Here is a 25,967-nt window from a genome sequence, read left to right as displayed (position 1 = left end):
AGGAAAGAGTGAATCTAACTTTTCCATAACTTTTTGGGGCAGTTTTTTCAAAAATGAGGTCTTAGACCAACCCTTGTATCAGAAACACTAGCTATTCTGGTTAAAATGCAGATCCTCAACCCTCCTGATAGATAGGAGTCAGTCTAGGAGTGGATAAGCAGGACTGATGATTCATAATATGTACTTCCCTGAAATCTTAGGAAATGATTGTTTTTTGTTTTTTAAAGATTTTATTTATTAGAGAGAGAGAATGAAAGAGAAAGAGAGCATGAGAGGGAAAGAGGTCAGAGGGAGAAGACGACTCCCCTGCCAAGCAGGGTGCCCGATGCGGGACTCGATCCTGGGACTCCCAGGATCATGACCTGAGCCGAAGGCAGTCGCTTAACCAACTGAGCCACCCAGGTGCCCCTGGGAAGTGATTGTTGAAATAGCTTCTCAGTAAGTGGAATCTATAGTGCCTCAAAGGGTTAATGCCACAGTCTTTAACCTGTTGCTCTACTGTCAACATTTACTGACTCATTTAAATTCTATTTAGTAGGTAGTTGCTCTAAGCCTACCAAACCAGCCATGGTGAGAGAATCAGATGTGAACAGAAGGCCCTTTGCTCTTGAGGTGCTGATCGTCTATGTGGAAAGAAAAGATACACAATAAATACATGCACTCACAACACATATCTGCATATATATACATATTATATAAATATATCTTGAAAACTGATTATTACCAATGGTACAGGACTGTAGGATTGACAGTATGTGGTGTTATGTCTTCGGGATCACATACAGCTCTGCGCTTTAGAGTGACTGGATGTCAGTACTTCAGGCAGGCTTCATAGGAGAGAGCAGCTCTGTGGAATAGTGGCAGAAGGTGCTAGACTTAAGGGTTCAAAGTTCACGTTTTGAATTCAAGTCAGAGCCTCTACCAGGCAGTAAATGTTACTTTAATTATAGAAAAACTAATTAGGTTATGGTGAGGCATATTTTAAATTCATTTACTAATTTTTGAATGACTTAAATTTATGTACGTATATTTCCAGTTTTAGACCGTAAATATATTAAAATGGATAATAAGTGCCATAGCTTTAGATACCAGCATTTGGCTACTACGGTCTGTTACTTTCTATGGGACAGTGAAGGAGAGAGAGGTCAGGAAAAAGGATGTCATTTTTGATATGTATGCAGGACTATTGCATGAAACTTTACTCCACAAGCTTGCTTGGCAGAAAAGTGGCTAGGACACTGTTCTTGCTTACATTTTATTATGAAACATTTACTTATAGTGTAAAAAATTGTGTTTTTTCTTTTGGTCCCATCTTTGTCATTTGAACATCATCTCCCACTAGATACTTTATTGGTCTAGATTAGAAGAGGTGGGAGCCTTCCCGGAACCTCTGTGGGGCCTGCTTCATGCAGAGGTGTGGAAATGGAGAATGGAAAGGAGCCATGGATTTTCTGGGGGCACTGTCTGTTGTACAACTTGTGCGTAGCACCATTAGAACAGTCCCTGGCACACGAGCAGTGTCTGAGAAAGGTTAGCCACTGGAATTCTGGTTCAGGAATTTCTTCTTGGATGTTTTAGAGCTGTAAAGAAACTTGTTTTTCCTGCTTAATTTATTTCATCAAGGATGACCGTTACCCCCACTCTCTTGGGGGGAGGTCTTTTTTTTTTTTTTTCTTTTAAACCCCAGTTCTTGTTTCACTTCCTTTTTCCTTATGTCCTCTCTGTTTTTCCTAAAAGTGGGGAAGGCAGAATAAAGTCAGAGAAATTAAGGGTTGTACTTTAAAACTTTTAGTGTTACTGTCCTCATTAGGGCCAGCCTGAGATTTTCTGCCACCTTTTATAAAATTTATGCCCAGTGTAGTTCTGATTTTTACTGCCTTCTCTGTGCAGGTAAACACCCATCCTTCTGCTGATGGCAGCACTGCTGTTTCTTCATAGCCAAACTTAAAAAAAAAAAAAATACTGGAAATGTTAAAAGCATGGAATAAAAACTTGGGGTTGTAATGCGGTAGAAGTAGATTTGGGGGAACAGTGGAAACCTGTGCCAAAGTTTTTGGCTCCTTTCAGAAACCTAAAGGACTGTCTTCTTTTTTTTTTTTTTAATAGGTGCAAAGAGGGGAAAAAAATCCCCAAGGTATCAGGCATAGCTTGGTCATAAAAATGAGCAGATTTGGTAGATATATTTAAGGAAGGGAAGGCCAGGACAGAACCTCATTAATACAATAATATGTGTCCCTCTGCCTTCCACACATACATTTTTGTTGGGAGAGGGAGACTTGTAAAGAGAAGTGTGAAGCTTTAAAAAAGTTAGGTTTTTCCTGTTATTGTTTTTTTTGTCAGTTTTCAAACGGTTTATGATAGAGGCTCAAACGAGGTAAAGGATCGGTACAAGTACCTTTGGTGCCCATCTGAAATGGGATTCTGTGGGCATGTGCAGTGCCAAGTTGAAGAACTGGGCTGCGGACTCTGCTCCCCATCACCTTTGTCTTTACGTGCCTTTCTCTCATGACCAGTGGAACTTCTTAAAGCTCAGATAGAGCCTTAGCACTGTTGAATATGTGCTTCAAGATAAATCTAACTGATTTCTAAATCCTCAATAACTTTTTTAAAAAATGGAAGTGTATTTAGCATACAGTGTTGTATTAGTTTCAGGAATACAACATAATGATTTAGCAATTCTCTGTATATTCAGTGCTCACCATGATAAATGTAGTCACCATCATTTGTTCCTTAAATTCCACGTATGAGTGAAGTCCCATGGTTATTTGTCTTTCTCTGTCTGACTTATGTCACTTGAAAACGACACAAACAAATGGAAGAATATTCCATGCTCATGGATTGGGAGAACCAATATTATTAAATCATCAAGAACTTTTTAATAACTTGAAAAAGGACTTTATTGAAGACTTGTGTAGTGCTATATGTGTTTCTATATGTATATATGTGTTTCCTGCCACTAACAGTTGAATTATGTCCCCTGTGTTTAGAAAATAATATTTGTTGAAACAAAATATGTGAGATGATGATATTAGGTTTAAATTATTATTTTGGTTTGGTTTCCCACTTCCTTCTAGGTGCACGAGCAGACACACGCACACATGGGTGTATATCTGTGTGTGACTTCTTGATTTTTTTTTTCTCCTTATTAGTGGGTCTTTTAATTTTGGGTTCTTCACTAATTCCATGAAGATTCCAACTTTTATTTTTGCTGTGGTTTTATAACCTGTGTTGTTTTAAAGTTGAATTATTTTTGTAAGAAGAAAATAACGATATCCTTTTAATAACTTACTATATAAGGATAAATCTGATTTGTTTTAATCAGTCTTTCTTTTCTCTTTTCAGAGGATGTTAAGCAAGTTTTTGGACAGACTACAATTCACCAACATATTCCATTTAACTGGGATTCAGAATTTGTGCAACTACATTTTGGAAAAGAAAGAAAAAGACACCTGACATATGCAGAATTCACTCAGTTTTTACTGGTGGGTCCAGCTCTTAAAAGTGTAAATAAGTAAAACTGGGATCCTGATTTACCTTAAAATCACTAACCTGGCCAAACCATCCTATTTGAAAGTATTTCTTTATTAGTATGTAAACATAATATGACTAAATGGGTTCTTACAGACTGTGTAGAATCCCTTCTTGTGGAAAGGAATATGCATTGAGGCCCAAGGAAATCAAGTGATTTGCTGAAAAGTCATGTAAGTCGGGGAGGGGGGCAGGATTGGAACTTGAATTCTTGACTTATGACTATTTCTGCTACCCATTCACCGATATTTTATTTTCCTTTGAGGGATGACAGACATGTCATCATCAGCCTTTAACTATAGAATTATTCACTTGAAGCCTTTTATAGACAAAGGCACTGGGTCTGCAACTTGACTACAGATTGAAATCACCTGGGGAGCTTTAAAAACAACTGGTATTTGGGTCCCCCACCTCTAGAGATTAGATTTGACTGGGCAGGGGGTCAGCAAGAACCTGGGCATTGGGATAGTGAAAGCTTCCCAGGTGCTTATAATGTGCAGCCAAGTTTGAGAATCGCTGTTCAGAGAGCACCTGCTGTCCATACCCAGGGTTAAACTCGGGGTTGTTTACATTTCTGGGGTTCACCTTCCTTGGCCTCGTCCCTCCTGCCTTTCTCTCATCACCACCCCTGCCCCATTATGGTCTCACCATTTTGCCACTGATGATGCCAGTGGGCGAGTAATAACAAAATATGATTGCAGTTTAGTTTTCCTTCTGAAGCATAATTTTTTAAATGTTTTAATTCCAATATTAACATTTACTGTATGGTATGTAGGCTATATGATAAACCACACTTTCTTTTGGACTTCGATGCATTTGTTTTGTTTCTCTAACAATTAAATTTTACTTATGTTTTATTAAATATAATTTAAAAAGACTCACTTAAGGCCATTACTTTGCTGTGTTTAAATTCTCGGTCTTGAGGAAAAATTTGCCAGGGAAATCACCTTCTTTCCTTTGTCACTAGAAATGTCTTCGGCAGGGGGGGCGGTTTCCTGACGCCCTTGTTTATTTCCTGTGCTCAGGACTTTGCCAGAGCCCTCTGAGGAGTGGTTGGAAGCTGGAGTGTCGGGGTAGATGTGGAGGGCTCAAGAGCACACACGCAGGCCACCGTGTGTGCTCATTCCGTCAGAGTTTTGTGGGATCCATTCTCACGCACCAGCATATGTAATAGGTTGACTTTAATAGGTACTTCTCTTTTTTGACTTCTGGTGGTTTTGTTATGATACGTAAAATTCGCCATGCTATTTATTTAGTTTGCTTTTATGTTTCAGGCCTTTGGGAACTTAAAAGCAAGATGTTTTAAACATACCTTTATATATATATTTTTTAAATGTTAGTGTCTATGAATCCCCTTTTTCTGTTCTGTGTAAACACAAACCTCCTTAAATAACTCAGGTGGGGACTGGAATGTGAGTTATGGATTTTTGCTGTTGTTTACACAAGACATTGGTGCGCAGTAGGAGGTGTGTATTCGTTTTGATGAGGAATAATTACAATAATGCTATTGAGACAAATGCCTCAAATTGACTTTATGGAACACAGCCTAATTAACTTTTAGCCTTAATGGGATGTTAGCAGTAGTAAGGATGATCACGTTTCCCTTTTAAGCAGGTATCAATTATGCTGAATTGAGTCGGCTGTAAGCCACTCACAGCGGCTTCTAGGCCTTCTTCAAGATATGGAGAAGCCAGAGTCAAAGCTTAGATGACTCAGGGATTACCAATTGTTTCCAGCTGCAACTTAAAGGGCATTCACTTATATTTGACTCCTTTTTATAATGTTAAATGGAAAAACAGCCCCTAGTGTCCTGCATGGGATGATTTTTGACTTTGTAGCCAGAGTGCAAGTGCTGAACGTACACTAGATTAACATGGTTATGGTGGATAATTATCTCAGCGAGGGCCTTGCCTTTGTGCTGTGCTCCAGGTCCGGATCTAAAGGAATTAATGGATGTATCATGATAGAATCTCTATGAATGTCAGGGAAATGTTGGTTTTGATGTCTGTCATTGGGTTACTCGCCCCTTCCCGCCATTCAGATATTTTGTTGGCTTCCTGTGAACTCTTTTCTGAATGCAGGTTTAGCTTCAAACCCCTACTCCAAATGCTTTGTTTGCTTCCTTTGGGCTCTTTTTTGTAGGCAGGAACTTCTTAAAAATACAAGAAAGCTTAATTTCCTATATTTTGGGCTCTTGCTTTGTCAAGCACACACCTGTCGTTCTGCTGTAGGGCGAGGCTCCCAGGCAGGTGCCAAGGTTGTGAAGGCAGAAGCTAGGCGGCTGGAGCCTGGAAAGGCCTGCCCGGGGGCTTGATGCTACCTATCACCTGATGAGGAAGAGGAGTGGCCCCAGGGACAGGTGAGAAGTGTGTGTGTTTTCAGGGAGCCTTAGTGCTATGTAGAGAAAACCCTGCTGAATCCCACAGACATCCTAGAAGGGAGGTCAGGTTGGTTCCAGCCAACTCAAGTCTGATGTTCATGAGTTACCTGTGCTGATATACATACATGGGCTTGTGACTGGTGAGCAGAACTGGTCTCTGCGAGGTCAGATTTCTGTTTTCTTCCCTTAATGAATGTTTCACTTTATCTGAGCAAGGGTGAGTTGGTTATAAGCCACCACGTGGCTGTGAGGACTCTGCTCACATGTCCCATCTGTGTACTGTCTGGCCAAGCTGCCCTCTGGCGGGGGTGGTGCTGGTCACAGGCACTGCTCAAATGCCGTGCTATGTGTCATTCTGTGTGCTTTGGTTTTTAACTTCATAAAGTGGTTAATCAACTTGATATTCTTAGAGTCGAACCTGCCTGACTTATACTTACCATGTAAATGATAGTGTTGAAGCAAGAACCAGGGGTACAAAACCTCCTTCCCAGAGTCTTGTTCCTGGTTGGTAGAGAAGGATTTCAGAAGCGAGTGGGACCGCAGTCCTCTTACCTCATCATTGATGCTGTTGAATTTACTAGGGCTGTGTTTTGTCTCCAGGCTGTGGTGCATCTGTGTGAATGGGAGTAATTTGTTATGGAGGTATGCATGTTAAAATGTTATGAATATTTCCACATACCTCTGTTCTTGGTTCCAGTTTTATGGTTGCTAGTTGAAAAATGGATTTTAATATACAGAATTTTTTAGAAAACGAGAAATATTCTTTTTCTATACCCGATGGAACTCCTTTTCATAAGTGGTATTAATATAAACTCTCTACCCCGTTTGGAGTTATTTCTTGTGCTGTGGTTATGACTTGCTTGTGACAAACCACCCAGTTGAGCAAATGTTTGCTGAACATGCAGGGTTTGTCCAGAGGCTTTGTGCAAAGCGCCAAGAGGTACAGAGATAACAACTTTTTAGATACTTACAGTGCACAAGTCTAGGGGTCATTTCTGTGTTTATCCATCTGACGGGCTCAGGAGGAACAGCTGTAAGCAAGTGGGTACACCCTACAAGGCTGCTCTCTTACAGCAGAAGCCCTCAGGAGTTTGCAGCATAGGCCTTTATGGCAGCTATAAAGCTGAAACCAACATTCAGGTGTGGTTAGGGGAGCATCCAAAGTATAAACTTGAAGGACCAGATACTAGCATAAGTCCGGCTAGTTAACCTCCCCGTTTTATAGTTGAGAAACAGGCCTTTTGCTTCAGGTCTCTTAGCAGTATCTCATTTGTGATCTTGATTTGCATTTCCCCAATGACTAATGATGCTGAGCATTTTTTCATGTGCTTATTGGGGCATTTTTATATGTTCTTTGGAAGATCCATTTCTAGTTTGTTATTGGGTAGACATCGTAGGCAAATGTGGGCACAGAGTGAGAGGCCTCTTAAACTTTTCTGCCAAATTATTCTGTTGGTGCTAAGATTCACTCTTGAAAATAGAAGTAATAATAGTAACAGTCTTTATAATTTACAAAGTGCTTTTAAATACTCTGTTTCTGATAATGATATCCCAATACCATGAGAGGTAATTATCATTACCCCCTATTGTATGGGAAAGAATAAATGGACTTTAGGTAAAAGTTTGCATTTACAGGTAATATTCTGGGGAAAGTGATACTGGCTTTCATTGGGTTCCCAAAGGAGTACCCCTAAGGAGTACACAGAAACTATTCTAGAGTTTAGCTTCTTCTGTAAGATCACAGACATGTGATTCAAAAATAGTATGTTGTTTCCATTTTATTACATTGTCTCCAGGGCCAAGGCTATGAAAAATTAGTTTCTGTTCCTAGAAGGGGCTGTGCTTCTGAATGGTGCACAGTCATGCCTTGCTAGACATTTGATCATTCCTGACCCCCACCAATTAATTGCCAAATATGATAACAAAAAAGGCCCTTAGTAGGGGGTGTGTGTTTCTGTCATTTTCAGTTACTTTTTTTTTTTTTTTAAGATTTATTTATTTTAGAGAGAGAGCATGAGTGGGAGGGGCAGAGGGAGAAGGAAAGAGAATCTCCAGCAGACTCTGCACTGAGCGCAGAGCCCCTTGTGGAGTTCGATCCCATTACCCTGAGATCATGACCTGAGCCAAAACCAAGAGTCTGGCGCTCAACTGACTGAGCACCCCTCCCCAACCCCCGGCACGCATCCCTGTCATTTTCAGGTACTTTTTGGTGATCTTTTATAATCATAGGTATATATTTCACATATAATTATTATAATTTTAAAATAATCTACAAATTAGGAGAGTCTAGTTGCTCCAGATTCAGAATAGAGAAGCCTAGGGTGGCTACCAAATATAATATGTGCATTAACTAGAAATCTGTTGTTACTGATTACCTCTCACATAGTATTTTCCAGCTTAGAAAGTGCTTTTACGTGTATTTGTCCTTGTGATGATCTTAGATGTTAAGCATTTGCTCTTGTTTCTGTATGTAAGACAAGCACACAGAGGCTTAGTTTTCTGGACTTGTGCAAGGTGAGATATGTGGAACCGAAGCTAATTTCAATTTTCCTAAGTCTCCATCAGTGTTTTTCAGAGTTTGGGTAAAATTTTTCTGAAGCGATTATTTTAAAAGACAGAGTCCTGAGCCTCTCTGCCTCTCAGGGGTCTGATTCAGCAGGTCTGGATAGGGCCCTTCCACTGAGGACAGAGAAGACTGGTTGGTCCCTTTCTAATGCAAGAGCGAAGCAGCGGTGGCCTGGTTTGGATGGTAATGGTGAGAGCGCCGAATCCTAACCACTAGACCACCAGGGAGCGTCTTGGATGGTAATGGTGATGAGCCAAAGTACTGGACTCAAGAGAAGGGATTGGGCCTGGCCAGGCTTGGCGATTTAATAGGATGGAGACAGTTAAGGATACGGTAAAACTCCCAGTTCACACATTTTTCAAGATGAGTTTTAGGTTCGGGCAAGTGGAAGGATGGTGATGGGTACTGAAATGGGGAACACGGAAGAGGCTGTTTTCCCAAGGGGCTACAGAACAGTGCTTTGCTTGTAATTGCTGTTCGCATGTGTGCAGCTGGGTTGTTTCCCCCTTTCTCAGTTTGGAGGTTGGATGATGCTATAGGAGTCCCCCTTATGGGCCCACAGACATGGGCATTTCCAAGGAATTCTTTCCCCCATTTTGTGGAGCCAGGACACTTCTGTTTCCAAAGGCCTTCCTCTTCTTGCGCTAGGAAAAAGAGTCATCAAGAAATCAGCAATGCTCTGAATTCATGAAGAGGCTATATTTTGAAGTTTGGGTTGCTTTAGTTACCCAAGAAACAGGATTGCCGACTTGGGAGGGAAGGGAGCTAAAAATCTCTCTGAGTGTCTTCTCCTCAAATGGAGTTTAGGAGTGAAGTTACCTGACCCAACAGAGAGCCCTGAACATGAAGGTGTGGGTGTTTTACTGTAACTTTATTCAGGTCCCCCTTTTGTCAGAAGAGGATGAGTCATAGTTGATGGAGCTGGGAGTAGCACCTTGGAGTCAGAGCTGTGTCTCGTGCCCTAGACTGGACACACACACTTTGGCAAGGATCTCAGGTTTGGATGACAAAGCATATTCATGCTAATAATGCAACTGAACAGTTTCAGTTCTTTTTGCGAAGTGAGACTGACCCAGTATTTTGGCTTCTGGTCAGCATGTTGTACAGATCTGGTCTAGTCTTTTCAGTATAAAATGGACATTATGGTTATTCAGGTTCTGAGCCCTAGAGAGTAGAACTATGGAAACTACTATTCCCAGGCGCTGGAGGTTATCACCTTCACTCTCCGGGCCAGAGATTTGCTGCTCCTAGTCAGCTGTGGTCTGGGTTTCAGAGTCCCCATCGCTTATGGTGCTGTATTTGTCATGCCGTCCTAGTAGAAGGCAAAACTTCAACACAAAAAAGAAATTGTCCTCCCCCCACCCCACCCCAGCACCACCAAACAGAGGGAAATGTAACCTTCTGCCATGGCAACATCAAATTCTCATGCTTTGGAATTGATGGAACACTTCGAGTGTGAACAAAAAACAATCACTTGTCATAGAACTCGACCGAAGCCATGATGTTTAACAGGTTGGTAGACAATAACAAGGTCCTTGTTTAGGATCGAATAATCCAAGCCATTTGTACCTCCCTTTTGTCCCTCACCTTGCCATTTGTATTAGTTAAAATATCTAGACCATGGATCTTTAGTAGCCAGAGACCAGGATTTTATTTTCATTTTTAACATGTGAGTACTTTTTAAGTTGGACCCGATGGAGATGAAGTACAGCTTCGGTGTTGTTTCATCAGTACAGCCCCACCTTGGTATTCCAGAGTGAAATGGCTGAAAGTAGCTAATGTTGTTTACCCTCAGCTCTTCTCGGAGATTAGATTGTATTTTGTGTTCAGCTGGAAGGCGTGGCTAGTTTGTTGATGGGTGACGGGAAATGTGTTCCTGTCCTGGTCACTTGGAGGATTAGATGCAGGACACGTGGCGTTCACGTTGCCCTTTCTGCTCTCAGGGCAGAGGAAATCAGAATTCACCGTGCTACTGTGTCCATGGTGTTCGTCCGCTTGCTGTTTTGCCGAGAAGCCTGGTGTGCAGGCTTTTACAGTAATGTCCCGGTAAAAATGAGCATCTCCCCAGCCACTACCCACTGTGAAGTTTAACATTAAATCGCAAGAGCGAGGCAGTAGAGATGGATGAGCTCTGTACTTGGTTTCTGCTGAGGTGTTGCTGTGTGTGCAGGCCCACGGGCAGCGCTGCTTCTAAAGACTCCTTCAGTTAAAGGCCCCATCCGGTGACCTGGGGAGGAAATTTCACCCTGAACGCTGAAAGTCTGACTGTGTGGGTGGAACCTGGGGGCACAGAAAGGTGTTAAGAATGGGAACTGCTTATCTCTCTACCTAGTCCTTTACTAAGTTCTGTTTTTAACTCCGTTTAATAATATGTGGATCTTTATTTTAACCAGATTTTTTCCCCTCCGGATTACCAAAGGATTGTGAAAATGAAGCGGATACTTGTATGTTGAAGAGGATACAGGTTCTGATACTCAATGTGATACAGAATTTATGTGAAGGAGGGCTGAATGTGATACCATATTTTTAAAGTGAATCTTCATACATCTTCTTCCTTGTTTTCATAAATAATTATATGCATTTTTGCCAGAATTCTTCTACCAGGACTCCTAAAAGAGAATTCTTTTGAGTCATATGCTCGTTGATAACTCCTTGCTTTTATTAAAGTTCTGGTTATTTTTTTAAAATTCACAACTGTACAAAACACAAAACATGCAAACTAGCCAGGGGTCTTTTTTGGTATTCTTGGCTTTATAATATAAATCATCTGGATCTGCTGCTTGTTTTGAAGGTCTGTTGGTCTGTTTTGTTTTGTTTTGTTTTTGTTCTGATAAATTGTCCTCGGGCTGAAGCACAAACTTGCATATCTGAATAGAGGTGGAGAGAATTTTTGCATTCAAAATATACCCACTTGAAAATTGGAGATTATTAAGGAAATGACAGGCCTGGAACTATTAGAAGCATGAATGTTAGACCTGAAGTGGTATAGCCCCCCTCTATATGTTTATTTCTGTACAGCTAGCAATTTTGAAGAGTTTGATTTTGTTCTTTTCCCTCTAGCAGTCTGAATGGGTGTGCTGAAGTGGTTGGAAACGGCTGCAGTAGAAGCCTATTCTGTTAATCATCAGGCAGCAGAATAGAGGGAACAGAAAACCGTTCGCGGGCAAATAAGAAAGAGAAATTGGGCCTCCTTCCCTGTGTTTGAGCACACCTGCCTTCGAGATAGCCCTGCGGCTCCTTGCTCTGCGACCTTCTGGCCTTGGGTGAAGGATGGCCCTTTCTCCTCAGTCTTTGCTGTCCCCGGCAATAGCTCTTAGCAAGGGGCACTGGTGAGAGCTGAGCTCCCTTGGCGGGGCTCTTCCATCATCCCAGCTCTCTGGGTTTCCCGCCAGTCCCAGGTCCTCCATTTTATTTCCATACACACCTTTTGGGTACTTGGTTCCATTTTATGGTCACCTGGCTGCTCTTCCTGTGTACTATGGGACGATCTCCTCTATTTCTACGACTGTTATTTTTTCCTTCTGGTTTTCCCTAGGCCATCTCCCTAAAGGGAATAGGCAGTCCATATAGGTTAAGGTTGCGGCTCCAGAGCCAGACTGCCCAGGGGCATGTCCCGTTCATCCTCAGTGCCATGGGACCCTGAGCTGCTCTTGACCTCGTTGTCCCATCTACTAAATGGAGTGGATGGTAGGGCCCACCTCAGTCCTTTGGGAGGATTCAGAGATGAAACAGAAAAACACAAGTCGCTACAGCGTAATACACACTTAATAACGCTTAGTAAGGGGTAGTCTTTGGTTTTCTCCCCTCTGAGATCCTGCTATCTCTCTTCCCCGCATCTATATTTCTGTCTCTATCTCTAGTTTTCTTTTCTTTGTAGCTCAGCTTAAGCCCATCTCCCTCCAGTTTCTCATTGTGGTCAGCTGTCTCGTCTCTTTCCCCTTAGGTGTCCTCCCCCCTGGTGGATTCTTCTGTCTCATCATCCAAGGGGAGAATTATTTGAGGTCTGTCTTGTTTCATTTTTATGTGCAAGTCGTCACTAAAACTTTTCTTATAATCTCTTATCCAGTTGTCTGTTACAGTGGTCTTATTCACAGGATTACCCAAAGCAGCATCAGCTAGTGGTTACAGATCCCAGCCTTGGACTCAGAGGGTAGCTCAGGATAGATCCCAGCTCTGCCACTTCCTGGCTGTGTGACTTTGGGCTAATCAGTTACCTCCCAGAGCTCCAGGTTCCTCTCTAGGAGATGAAGATCATATTCCTTCACAGGATTATCGTGAGGCTTTAATGAAGTACCATGTTTTAAGTTCTTGGCCCGCCGCTGGCCTGTAGTGAGCGTGCTTAAGCATTCGGCCGTTATTGTTCTCCACTCGGTCTGGTCTTCATCTCAGTTCCTGTGGCTGCTTCAGAATGACTCAGCAGAGCCACTGTTCCTTATGAGGTGATTTTTTTAAAGACTCAAAGAACTTACACTGAAAGGGTCTTTAGAGGATTTTAAACCATTCACCTCAACAAAAATCAGAGCTCCCACTTAGTAAGTGCCGGTCATGCATGACGTCTCGTTTTTACAACCCTCCATGGTGGATGTTGCACGGACTCTGAGATATATACTCCCCTAATCCTCCTCGGAGTGTCATGATTGATATTTGAGCTCTGCTTGTTCCTGTTCCAAACTCCAGATTTTTGTCATCACAACATATTGCTTCCATAACTCCCTGTATGAAAATAAACAGGTTCCTTGACTTATGTTCCTCAGCCTGTCATTGCACAGATATTGCCAGTGGCTGGGAACCTGCTACTTTGCAGTGTAGCCCCCTTCATTGCTGGAGAGTTGGACAGGTTAAAGATTTTGGTGTTTTGTGCTAAAACCTGATCCCTATATTTTTTTCTCTGTGGATTTTTTTTTTTTTTTAAAGAAATACAGGGAACCAGTCTAACTTCTTTTTTTACCTGATAGTCCTTTTAACCTTTAAATATTTGAATGTAGCTCTTGCTTCTCCCGTTGTTCTCTGCTCCTCGGCTCGTTTTGGAAAGCTCGCTCTTTTCCTTATACCCTCATTGTGCATGTCAGAGCTCTCCGTTCCACTTTTATCACCCTGGGTTCAGATCTAGGAGCCATCAGTTGTCTGGGCTCTGTGGGTATGCGTTAGGTTTGCCTGAAACAGCTTCAGAGGTGCCAGTGAAGAGCTCTGATTTTCAGTTACTCTGCCATCAATAGCAAGGCTGAATATTTATTTCAAAAGCCATACATTCTCAACTTAAGTATTTATAGAGGCTCTGTATGTTGGCTCTCTCAGGCCTCCTTATTTATCTTTCCTTCACTCAGTCTGTTGGGGTTGTAAGTGAGCAGGGCCAGGAGAAGACCTTAGATTTGGTTCCTCTTGTCTCTGCTCTTGTTGGGAGAACAGTCCTAGCCTTTGGAGAATGTAAAAGACATTTTTGTGAAGGAAAAAGTCTCAGAAATTATACTGTTTTCTCATGAAAATCGACAACAAAATACCTGGAGCATTAAGAATAATTTTAAAAGCGGGGCTCCCAGGTGGCTCAGTGGGTTAAGCCTCTGCCTTTGGCCCAGGTCATGATCTCGGGGTCCTAGGATCGAGCCCTACATCAGGCTCTCTGCATAGCGGGGAGCCTGCTTCCTCCTCTCCCTCTGTCTGCCTCTCTGCCTACTTGCGATCTCTCTGTCAAGTAAATAAATAAAATCTTAAAAAAAAAAAATTTTAAAAGCAAACTTGAATTTTTGTCTTTTCATAGTTACTAAGATTCCTAAATGTCAGATATATTTTTTCATCAGATTCCTGACAGGCACATGATCCAGGCTTCTGAGGTGCTGTGCGAAAGTGATAGCGGCAGTGTCAGTGGGCAGAGCTGCCTGGGTTTGCGTTCCAGCTTTGCGGCTTCCCAGGAGACATTGGTTTCCTCAACTGCCATGACAAAGTTAATAGTAGAGCCCACCTCATACAGTTACTGTGAGCAGGAAGTGACTAAACTGTGACAAACTTTAGAATAGTATAAATGCTGTTAACGTAGTGGTTGTGTTGGTTGAGGTAATAGCTTTACTTCTTCACCCAGAAGAAGAAATAATCATGACATAAACGGTTGCTCTTCACAAGGCAAGCTGCTTTTGGTTTGAGGAAACACTTAACTAAATGTTTTTACTCTATCCTACTATTTAGAGAATGATGTACAGTTAGCTTCTTGTTTTTTGTAGGATTTATGGTGACCCCAGTCTTTCAGAGCTGTTGGAAATGTATTCTTTTTAATTTTTTTTTAAAGTTTGGATTTTATTATAAATATAGTAGGTGTTGAAGTATTTTTTTTTTAAGATTTTATTTATTTGCCAGAGAGAGAGAGAGAGAGAGAGAACACATAAGCAGGCAGAGAGGCAGGCAGAGGCAGCGAGAGAAGCAGGCTCCCTGCCGAGCAAGGAACCCGATCCCAGGACCCTGGGATCATGACCTGAGCCAAAGGCAGCGGCTTAACCAACTGAGCCACCCAGGCGTCCCGGAAATGTATTCTAAAGTTGTTCATCATGAGAGTAAAAGTGCTTTTCGTGTTCTGCAATGGAGGGATCCCTGCTCGTAAATGTTGAATCCTGAAGTGTAGGCACAGAAGTGGGTAGTGACGCCATCCCTGTTATCACAGATGCCGCCCCTGGTCTGACTCGGGAGCACCCACCCCCACTGGGTTGTCTGTTTCCCAGTTTGAAATTCCAAGTGGGTTGGTCTTAGTGTTCTGAGGAGAAGAGGGGGCCAGGAATTCTGGGGGTGGCCAGGGTGAGTGACGCCATTTTTGGTATCCTGATCTGAGGAGCCCTAAGTCTCTAGATGAGTTATAAGCTCTAGGGGAAAATGGTAACTAACTGAACACACCTTCTGCTGTTGTTGGGAGTAATCTTACCTTACAATAGCTTTAGCAGTGGGTCTGGCAATTCGAAGGAGACGGTGTTCATTTACTGTCAATTGAATACATACTGTGGTCATTTTTCACTACAGGGTGTTTAACAGTTGGTTTCTTCCTTCCTCTCAAATTGGAGGCACTTATACAGAGAACCCCTTTTTGTTTAGTGGAGTGTGATTTGTTCATCAGTTGGTTTTATGGAATACCTATCACTGAAGGTTATGTCTGTGGTTTATTGAGTACCTAGTATATCTGAGGCATTCTGCCTACACCAGTAGAGGGATGAGCAGGGCGTAGACTCTTTTCCCTGGCAAGGTAGGGAAAGACAGGAATATAAACAACTGCTTCAAGTAAGATGGAATAAGACAAGTCACAATTGAGGTGTGAGCTGGGAGCCACATGACCACATCAGTTCTTTTCAGCTAAGAGACCTGCTTATATTTACTTAAGTGGTGGCATTGGAGTTAAGCCTGGAGGAAGTGGTAGGATTTCAGGAACTGGAGAAAGAGGTTGCAGTCTACACCAGGTGGAGGGAGGATTGCGGACAAGGGTCGGGATGTGTGGAAGGTCTGGAAGGACTGAACATGGGGTGCTGGAGACCAGGCTGAGAGTAGCTCCTTGGATTTAGTGATGTGCCATGGCGTGGCCTTTCCAGGAGACCCACGTGGATATATTCTCTGCACACTTAGGGATTCTGGTCTAGCAGAGAGGTGTGGGGGATTTGGATCTTGGAGTCAAGCCTTCTGAGAAATCTTTGAGGCCTAGGGGAGTAGAGTGAGGAGACTTGAGGACAGAGGGCTGACAGAAGCCTCCTTCCACCATGGAGATTAAGGCCCCACAAGAGAATTGGGACTGGGACAGGTTGGGACATAACTGGCAGATGCCATGACTGAGAAGAAGCCTTTGAATAGGATAAGAACTCTGATTCTTACTGTGGTGTTGTCTTTTAAAAATATTTTTAAAATTTAAAATTTTCAAACTCTACTAAAGTAGTAAAGTATATTATACTGTGACTCACCATGTTCCCATTACGCAGCTTCAATTATTATCAATATTTTATCAAACTTCCTTCATCTCCCACCTTTCTGGGGGAAGAGAATGGAGATGGAGCACTTCAAGTGCGATCAGACTTAGTCATTTCTTTAGTGTTTAAGTTCGCACTACTCCTAAGGGACAGTTTGTTTTTACACTACTCTCAGTCATTGTCTTGCCAGAGTTTAAAAAAATAGTGACTCTCTATCAACTAATTACACTTCTATTTGCTTAAATAATTTGAAGTTCTTGCAGTGGTTTTTAATTCCATAGATATCAGATCTCACTCTGAGGGCCTATTCACGAAATAGGCAATGTCATGAGGAAGATAATGAAGTTCCCTCTGCAGACAGGATGCTTCTCCCACACTGCACCTGATGGGGTTTGATGGAGGCTGTTTATTTTGTGTGTACACTAACTCCTTGTGAATCACAACTAAAATCTAAATTGGGCTTCCTGTCTTTAGATGGGAGGAAATAAAACAGTGGTACTGGGAGCTGACCCACATACCACCCAGTTCCTCGTTCTGGAGCAGCAGTCCTCATTCGGGACCTGTGGCCCTCTCCAGACACATTGTTGTCATGCTCTTGGGGGTAAAGGGACTACCATCATCTAGTGCAGAAAGAGAGGGGAGGGATGCGCAGGACAGCTCCCCATAACAAAACTTAACCCTCCCAAAATACCAGTAGTGTCAAGCCTGAGAAAATGTACGTTAGAGGAACAGCATATTCCAGAGGAGAAGCTCCTTTTTCGGTTTATTACATCACATGTTTGTGTACCAGGTTACCAGTGAGAATTTTTCTGTCGTCTTTGGAGAGAGCTTAATGTCCCTGTAGATGTTTTTCATTGGATCATCTGCATCACCTAAGTTGGGTTTGGCCGTATCTCTGGGCCTTCCAGACGTCATTCCAATTTTTATTTTTGTTGTGTCCTTGGACTCCAGCAGAACATGGAAGTGATTTGGTTTCTCTGGGCAGGAGATTTAAGGTAGAATGCATTTTCCAAGACATGTTCGCTGGTCTGAGCAAAATTCTATCTGTGGAAGAAGAGGATAGCTTGAGGGTGTTATTTAACAAGCTGGTAATGCTTGTTAAATCAAGATACGATCTGTATTTCTTCACCCTGACTTGAAATTGAGCAGTCTTTTGTAGTAATTAGTAAACATAAATTATTTCACTTTCATTATTTGTAGGAAATACAATTGGAACATGCAAAGCAAGCCTTTGTGCAAAGGGACAATGCCAGGACTGGAAAAATTACAGCCATTGACTTCCGAGATATCATGGTCACCATCCGGCCCCATGTCTTGACGCCTTTTGTAGAAGAATGTCTAGTAGCTGTAAGTTTTAACTTGCCTTAATGAAGCAGTTTTTTGTTTGTTTTTTTTTTTTACCTGGCAAAAGCTCAGTAAATAAGGGATTATGAGAACAATTCTTTAAAATTATGTGGAGTTTTTTCAGTTTAAAACACTAACCTTTTCCTGTTGTGATCCCATGTATTATCAAACTTACAGAGTATATTTTGGCTGGTTTTAATGGAGATAGGTTAATTTGTTTTCTGTATCATATGGAATATCTTTAATGTATTAACTGGTTTAAAAAAAGAAAAATTTATGATTTCATATTAATTTTGCTGTATATTTTAAGGTGTATCAAATTCTAATCTTCTCTTTCATCTATTTTCCAAAGCAAAATTTTTTTGAAAAAATACTACATGCAGATATATTTCTTTCAATTGTCAGCAGAAGAGAGACTCTGAAGCTTTGATTTACTCATTCATTTAACATGGGTGTGTTGAGGGAACAGTGGCTCATATGGTGGGCAGGGCCCCGCTGTCCTGTGTGGGAGCTTCAATCCCAGTGGGTGCCCAGCCACTCTTCTGACCTCATGGCCCTAGGAGGTGGTCCAGAACATTTTGTGCAGGAGGCCCCCAGGCCTTGGTCACAAAATACAAATCACCAGGGATTTACTTACTAAAAAATACAGATAGTAAAGTTTTCTTCCGGGCCTATGGATTGATCACCTATAGGTGTGAGGTCCTAGATTCTCCTTTCTAAAGCTTCCCAGGTAATTCTGATGATCAAGCAGATTTGGAAACCCTCACACAGTGCTTTTGTTAGTCCCAGGGAGAAGACTTCCGGAGTGTTTCTACCACACTCTGGGGTTCCCACAGTGTTTACCATAGGCAGGAACTCAGCGTAGCTTTTCACTTTCACTTTATTTTTTCTGGTACCTCTTTTTAGAGGCACAGAACTCTGAGAAGGCCTTTTCCACTCTGCCCTGTGTTAATCTAGCTCCTTTCCTTGCCTTCCCGCATCCTTCCCTATGCCATTTTAAACTCTTAGGTTAGCTATTTTAAATGATTACTAAGTGTAGATTTATGTGCTTGTTACCTTTGTAAAGAAATGCTTTTCCTAATAAAAATATTTTGCCTTGTTAGGGAAGGACAGAATTTGAGACCCCAAACTGAAGTTGCGTTCATAATGGCCGTGCTATCTGTTTCCCTTGCCCCCAGGGAAGAAATACGGCTTCTTACAAATTCTGATTATCAGAGTTCTGACCAGTCTTAACCCCCTACCCAAGCATATGACATCTCATAATTTTACCCGAATACGCTAGTTTGCTAGAAATCCCACCAATGTAAAGTCTGTACTTAAATGATTATTTATTGCCGGTTTTAAGTAACATGACAAATCATGATATTAATGTTAGATTGACCACTTTTCATACTGTGTTTGTGTTGGTATAATATAGTTTTACATGTCAAAGCACACACACGTGTGCATGTGTATAGTATAGTTGTGCATGTCTAAGCCTCTCAGAATTGCTCATTAGATGAAATAAACAAACTTATAAAACATTTCCAATTGAAATTTGAACTCTGTAAATTACTACTGGTCCTGTTGTTATAATCCTACACATGTATTTATTTAGTTTTCTAGGACTTGTGTGTGGAGAGTATAAGCTCTGGTCATGATTAGTTGCAGTTACTTTTAAAATTCATTTATAGCTTTTTTTTTTTTAATGTGAAAGGAAAATACTTATGGCTATTTCTTCTTATACATGCATTCTTGATTACTTCCAAAACTAGCATTTGACATGTGTACTTCTGAATCTTCTTCATTCTATAAATCCTTTGTTTATTGTTCTTCTCCCCTCTCTTATTTTCAACTTATTTGAGGCTGCTGGAGGCACTACGTCCCATCAAGTTAGTTTCTCCTATTTTAATGGATTTAATTCACTCCTTAACAACATGGAACTCATTAGAAAGATCTACAGCACTCTGGCTGGCAACAGGAAAGATGTAGAGGTGACCAAGGGTGAGTGAGAATAAATCTGAATTTTTGCTAGTATCTTGGTGTATTATTATTAGGGTAAAGAAGGTAAATAAATCTGAATTTTTGCTAGTATCTTGGTGTATTATTATTAGGGTAAAGAAGGCAACCAAGAATTGACATTACAGATTTTTCTATCCCACTAACACGTCTTAACCATGTGGCCCATGTGTGTTCTCCATCCTTTGATCAGGCAAACAAAAGCAAATAAAACAATCTTCAGCAAGTTTTAAATAAACTGAAGACAACCTTTGAATTAGGGAACCATGTAAAATTTCCTGTTTCCAAATTGTGCTAAAAGCTGAGCTCAATTGGTGGCCCCTAAAGTGGACTTCAGACATACAGGAGGAATTCTGTGAGCTCACACTGGTGACAGCCTTAGAATGAGACATCCGCATTTTAATGTTTTGTTTGTTTTGTTTGTTTTTAAAAGAGAGAGAATGGCCTTGAGAATTGCACAGCTTCATTAATATAACCTCCCAGGCCCGATGCACGTGAAGGTCCGTATCTGCTTCCTTGTTTTCTCGGACCTGCAGTTTAAATCAGGTCCTGTGTCATTTATCCAAGCCTTCAGTGCAACACCAGGCTTTGAAAGTCAATGTTAGAGAAGCTCTTCTGCACACTCCTTACGGACAAATAAAAGAATTGCAAAAATACTTACCCTGTTTGGGTTTACTGGAATTCAGTGACTGATGATAAAGTTTTGTGATGTTCACTCAGCCCAGCACCTTTAGTTAATGCTGCATTAAGCAGCGATTCCTTCTTGAATCTCTCCCTTTTAACTCTTTTTCCATACAGAGGAGTTTGTTCTGGCAGCTCAGAAATTTGGTCAGGTTACACCCATGGAAGTTGACATCTTGTTTCAGTTAGCAGATTTATATGAGCCACGGGGGTAAGTAGGCCTTCTTTTTTTTTTTTCCCTCTAATTAGCTTAATAAAAGGAGGTTGGGGGTGGGGGTGGGAGGAGGGCAGCACACTGGGAGAAAAAGAAGCCAAATGAAAGAGGACTCTGAAATACAGGAACAAGAAAAGGGAACGTTTGCAAATTCCATAATGCAGATTTTAATAAACTTGTATTTTGTTGTTGCTCATGCTTGTTTTTTCCCCCTTGAGACGTATGACCTTAGCAGACATTGAACGAATTGCTCCCCTGGAAGAGGGAACTCTGCCCTTCAGCTTGGCTGAGGCCCAGAGGCAGGTGAGCAAAAGGAATAAACTTGCCTCCTGATGTCTCTCCAGTAGGGTACCCCAAACCCTTTCAACTCACAGTTGCCTTTTCGACACCTTTCTGACCTGCCATCGTAACATGTTGCACCAAAAATGCAGACAAATTTCAAAAGGCTGCAGAGAGAAATTACTTAAGAGATGTTCTGGTTGACAGAGAGTTGCTTTCAAAGATGGGTTGATTTCCGCACTGCACTGGAAGCCTGTCTCCCCTGCTCCCCGCCAAAATAGGCAGAAGATCTTTTCTTCTTCCCTATACTCCCGTGTTGGGGGGCGTGGGGCAGGCGTCGTCCTGTTTCGGTGTCGCTGCCCCAACAAGGCGGCGCGCCATGGGCTGAAAGCCGTCTCTGCCCCACAGAGAGGTGCTTCATCAGCTCATTGTGTGACTGCCGTGCCTCCCGTTTTTCTGACTATCAAAATGAGATAATTTTGTTTAGTCTGGAGTAACAGTTTGAAGGCTTTTAGACTTCTTTTCTCTGTGAAAGGATTCATAAGTTATGTGGAAACAATTTGAGGAATGCTAAATTTTATTTTATGGTTAACAGAAACCAATCTCGTGAAGTCATGAGAGTCAGAAACTTAAGACACGGGACCTCCTCGTTTAACTCTTGCTCGCCTTGCTGTGGAACAGGATTAGAGAATAAAAGCTTTCATAGCATGTGTTGTGCTTACATGATGTTTGTAAAGTAAATCCAGTCACAGACGAGCATCGTCTTAGAAAAATACCTCCTTTAAGGCAAAGCCACCTCTGAATCCTGTGAGACTTAACAGTTTTTGGCTTGGAGCTCCGGGTCTGTACAGAGACGCCAGTTTGACCACAATGGGTTGATGCGGGCTACATTTTTAGGACTGGCAGGCCTCGAGCCAGCATCCCTCCTTTCAGCTCCTTCCCCCCCCCCCCCCAACGCAGCGGCGAGTTTTGTGTGCAGCGTGTAACTCAAAGTGGTGGGTGTGTGCTCAGTAAATCCTAACTAGGCACCTTTGGAAAACCAGCTGGCTGTTGTTAAAAGAGGGAGCCGATGTCCCCGAGTGCAGGAGAGAGCACTGTGTAATCACGTGCAGAGGGAGAAGCAGCACTGCTCTCCTCCCTTTGATTTTTAGACACTGCTTACCAGACGATTATCTCTTCGTCTCTATGCAACTAGCTGTTGGAGAAATTTGGGGATTAAGAAAAAGCAGAGGGTTTTGTTTTGTTTTGTTTTTGTTTTTTTAAAGATTCCTTCTGTTCTCCAGCTGGCAGTGGTATCCCACAATTTTTCCTTCCTGCCCTCTGCAGCTTTTGAGACTACGGTGGGTGCTCATTGATACTGGCCATGCAAGGGTCGGATGAGATTTACAGCAGGAAATGATGGGCTGTGGCTGAGAGGTTTAGAGCAATTCACAGAGGCCTTGCCTGGAATATTCTTTCCTGTATGAACGCCAGTAGGCCTGACAGCACTGACAGGCTCAAGCAGTGGCAGTCGTCCACCTGGTAGGCTCCGTGCTAGCATGTGTCCTCAACCGAGGGGTGCAGGAATGGGACTCTTTCCTGTCTCATGAGCATGCTACATTTTGTGCTTCAGAGCTTCAGAGAAGTTAAATGAAAATATGGGACTCTATTTATTTTGTCCTTTCAATTAAGAGTTAGTGATAGCAGTAGGTCCGCTCCCCCCACCCCATTATTTTCAAAGTATTTTCACTTATTATTTTGATGCCAGAATCTAAGTATTGCATATTTATATCCGTATAAAAAAGTAGTGCCTTTCTTAGGGATCCATTTGTCAAAATGAAGTTACTCGTGATTTCCATCTATGCGGAGACAGAGTTGGAAACACCTCATGAAATTCGCAGAAGAAATGTTTTACATTCTAAAGATGCATATTTCTGTGTAAAGCTGTTTTCAGTGAAGTCACTTTACAGGAGATTCCAAATTATCTCATTCTTTTAGAATTGTATAACATTGCCAGCAACTAAAATTCAGTGGGTTGATAGTTGGGTTGGTAATTATTTTCTTTGTTCACCTATTTTAATTATCGTGGCTTTTGAAAAAACAAATTTTATTGAATGTATTTATTCATTCAACAGGTATTATTAAGCACTATCACCCTCATTTGACAACTTTGCTTGACATAAAATTGCTGTTTTATTTATGTAGACAGACAAATGCAATACTCTAAGATGTTCTGACATCAAAAACATGGTAAGGATAATAGGTCAAAGAACAATAAAATAACGACTGGCCTGAAGTATGAATTTAGTAAAAAGTGGATAGAAAAGAGGGGAAGTAACAATTACCAGTAATACAACCACCTAGTTGTAGCCACTGTAAATATTTTGTGTTATCTCTGGGTGTTGGGATAACCAAAATGTTAGTATGTTTTTATATGCATACATATGCCCACAAATAATTTTAGTTAAAAACAACATCATATTGCACCAGTCTTTAACATTGTTCTTAAAAAATTATAATGAAATATTTCAAACATTTGTAAAGGTAAACAGGATCATATCATGAATACCTGTCTAACTGCCATATTCCTTTTAACCTGTTTCCACTTTATATTCCCTTATGAACATTTATCTTAACATCAAATAACTCTTTTACAATGATACACAATTTCATTTTAAGGCTGTAGCATTTTTTTAAAGTTTATTTATTTATTTAAATAATCTCCTTACCAGTTGTGGGACTTGTACTCACGACCCTGAGATCAAGTGTTGCGTACTTTACGGACTGAGCCAGCCACGCATCCCAAGGCTGCAACATTGTTAACCAGTCCTCTGTATTTTCAATGTTTTTGTTCTTAAACAGTGTTGCTTTTTAATATTCTGGTAGCTTGATCCATGTTCACGTACATGATTATTTTCTAGTCTGATATTTTATAAGAAGATCTGCAGGGTCAGAGGTTATGTACAAGAGTTTGGGTGTATGTTATCAAGTTTCCCTTCAAGTTTATACTCGCTTAAATGGTAGGTTATCAACTCTTGCCAGGCTGGGTATTGCCATTAGAAAACAAACTATGGTGGTAGATGGTAGTTAGGTTTATCATGGTGAACACAAGGGTACATCAGTGTCGAAACACTATGCTTTACACCTGAAGTTAGTATATTGTAGGTCAGCGACACTTCACTAAAATGAATAAACAAAACTCCCCAAACCTACCAGTTTGACTGATGAAGAATAATGTCTCCTTAATGTTTTTCAGTTCGGATCTCCCCGATCACTGCTAAGAATTAAACATTTGAAAATAGGTTAATAACATTTTGGGGGGAGTGCATAATGGTTTTCATTATGTTCAGATTTGATTTTCAGCATTAAAAGCAGTAATAACTTTTTATTAATAAGAACAACAGAATCTAATCCTGCCTTCCTCTTTGATATGTTAGTTGATATCATGAATTTGGAACCCAGTGGGCAATTTAAAAAAATCATATGTGCTCATTTCTGTTCTGTCCTTCTTTCTGTCTCCTGACCCCCGCCCCCGACTCCTGTGTGTGCAAAGAAGAAGGCCTCGGTGGACTCCTCCCGACCGGTTCTCCTGCAGGTTGCCGAGTCAGCCTACAGGTTTGGGCTGGGTTCCATTGCTGGAGGTTAGTCATGGATGTGTGCAGATTTTTCACTTTTATTATTCCTCTGATTTTCTTCTCTGATTTTCCACCTTACAGTATTAAAGGACAGAGCCTGCCTTGGTCTTTCCAAGCCAGTTTCCTGTCTGCACCTCTGAGGTGGGACGAGAGCAAAGGAACCTGCCTGTGGTCAGGGCCTTTTTCTCTTAGCTGCACATAGGCTTTTTTTAAAGACGGGTGAACGAGAAAGTTAGGCTGAAGGTGATGTGTTTTTGTACATTTGAACTGCCTGGGACATCGTTTTACCAGGAGACATCCGAGTGAAAACCCGTAGTTGATTACTAGGAAAGCTCGTGCACTTTTACAATCTGTACGTGCACAGTTTGTCCCTTTCCTTCATCCGGCCTCTCTTTGACGTTGACCACCTTCCCCTTTCCTCTGACTGACCTGACTGCCTTCTGAACTATTGGCATTATCTGATTTTAGCTGTTGGAGCCACTGCCGTGTATCCTATCGATCTCGTAAAAACTCGAATGCAGAACCAACGATCAACCGGCTCTTTTGTGGGAGAACTTATGTATAAAAACAGCTTTGACTGTTTTAAGAAAGTGCTACGCTATGAAGGCTTCTTTGGACTGTACAGAGGTTAGTGCCATGTGCTAAATTCATGTAAGGTGAAATAGTAGCCAGAAGGTTTGGTTTTCCATCTGCATGCCTGAAATGGATTAGGGAGACTGCATTACAATGGAAATGCAGCAGATTCTCAATTATCCATGCTAATGGGAGTAGGCTGGAGGCATCCAGGGCATGGCTAATCAAAACAGCCCATAATCTGAAAGCCATTTATATTGCTCTTTAGTATGTTTTATTTCTTAAAATAGTTATTTTTTATAAATATCCTCAGTGGGTTTTTTAAAAGGCTCATATGATTTGTCTTCTTGAAGTAACTCTGCTCACCAGCTAAAAGGAAAAGGCATCCTGGGGACGGAGCAGAGCCTACTCGGGATTAATGGTTGTCCTCGAATATACCCCAAAAAAGTCCATTAAGTGGGTAAAAAAGTCCAAGTAAAGCGGGTTCAGTGGAACCCTCCTTTACTGCCTCTTTCTTGGTTAAAGTTGCCCCTTCCCTTCCTCTCACTCTGTACCCAGTGGAGTTGACTCATGCACCACTCTAACAGGTAGTCCCATCCAACTGTTCCTGCAGTCCTCTAAGGTTCATGAAACAAGGGAAACAGTAGCAAGATGTAGGGCATCATGGAAAAGATCCCATAGATCCTGACTGGTTTTCTGTTGGCATTGGCTTAAAGAGGCTTGACTTTACTTCCCAAACTCTCTGTGTTGCCTTCTACAAAGAGAAAAGAAGTAAATGTATTTGCTAAAATACAGTATTGCAGGGTGCCTGGGTGGCTCAGGTGGGGTAAGCCTCTGCTTTCGGTTCAGGTCATGATCTCAGGGT

At 41.6% G+C, this 25,967-nt stretch overlaps 1 protein-coding gene across 9 annotated transcripts in view; it reads left to right on the top strand.

Annotated features, from left to right (window-relative positions):
- Window positions 1-25,967, top strand: part of SLC25A13 (solute carrier family 25 member 13) — a gene marked incomplete at its 3' end in the record, with an annotated part of 185,925 nt that overhangs the window by 90,424 nt on the left and 69,534 nt on the right. For 4 of the 9 annotated variants that reach the window (XM_080818403.1, XM_080818409.1, XM_080818407.1 and 1 more), the window contains 8 exons: window positions 3,343-3,482; window positions 17,600-17,746; window positions 19,588-19,726; window positions 20,540-20,633; window positions 20,855-20,939; window positions 22,181-22,255; window positions 24,448-24,535; window positions 24,998-25,156. In XM_080818403.1, coding sequence (XP_080674529.1) covers window positions 3,343-3,482; window positions 17,600-17,746; window positions 19,588-19,726; window positions 20,540-20,633; window positions 20,855-20,939; window positions 22,181-22,255; window positions 24,448-24,535; window positions 24,998-25,156 — 927 coding nt within the window. Of the gene's footprint in view, window positions 1-3,342; window positions 3,483-17,599; window positions 17,747-19,587; window positions 19,727-20,539; window positions 20,634-20,854; window positions 20,940-22,180; window positions 22,256-24,447; window positions 24,536-24,997; window positions 25,162-25,967 lie in introns of those variants that run through there. The other 5 variants (XM_080818406.1, XM_080818405.1, XM_080818404.1 and 2 more) reach the window with 5 other exon arrangements.

The sequence above is a fragment of the Martes martes genome, assembly GCF_963455335.1.
Source record: "Martes martes genome assembly, chromosome: 11".
NCBI lineage: Eukaryota > Metazoa > Chordata > Mammalia > Carnivora > Mustelidae > Martes > Martes martes.
The sequence above is the reverse complement of the archived record's forward strand: the minus strand, read 5'-3'. Positions and strand labels throughout refer to the sequence as shown.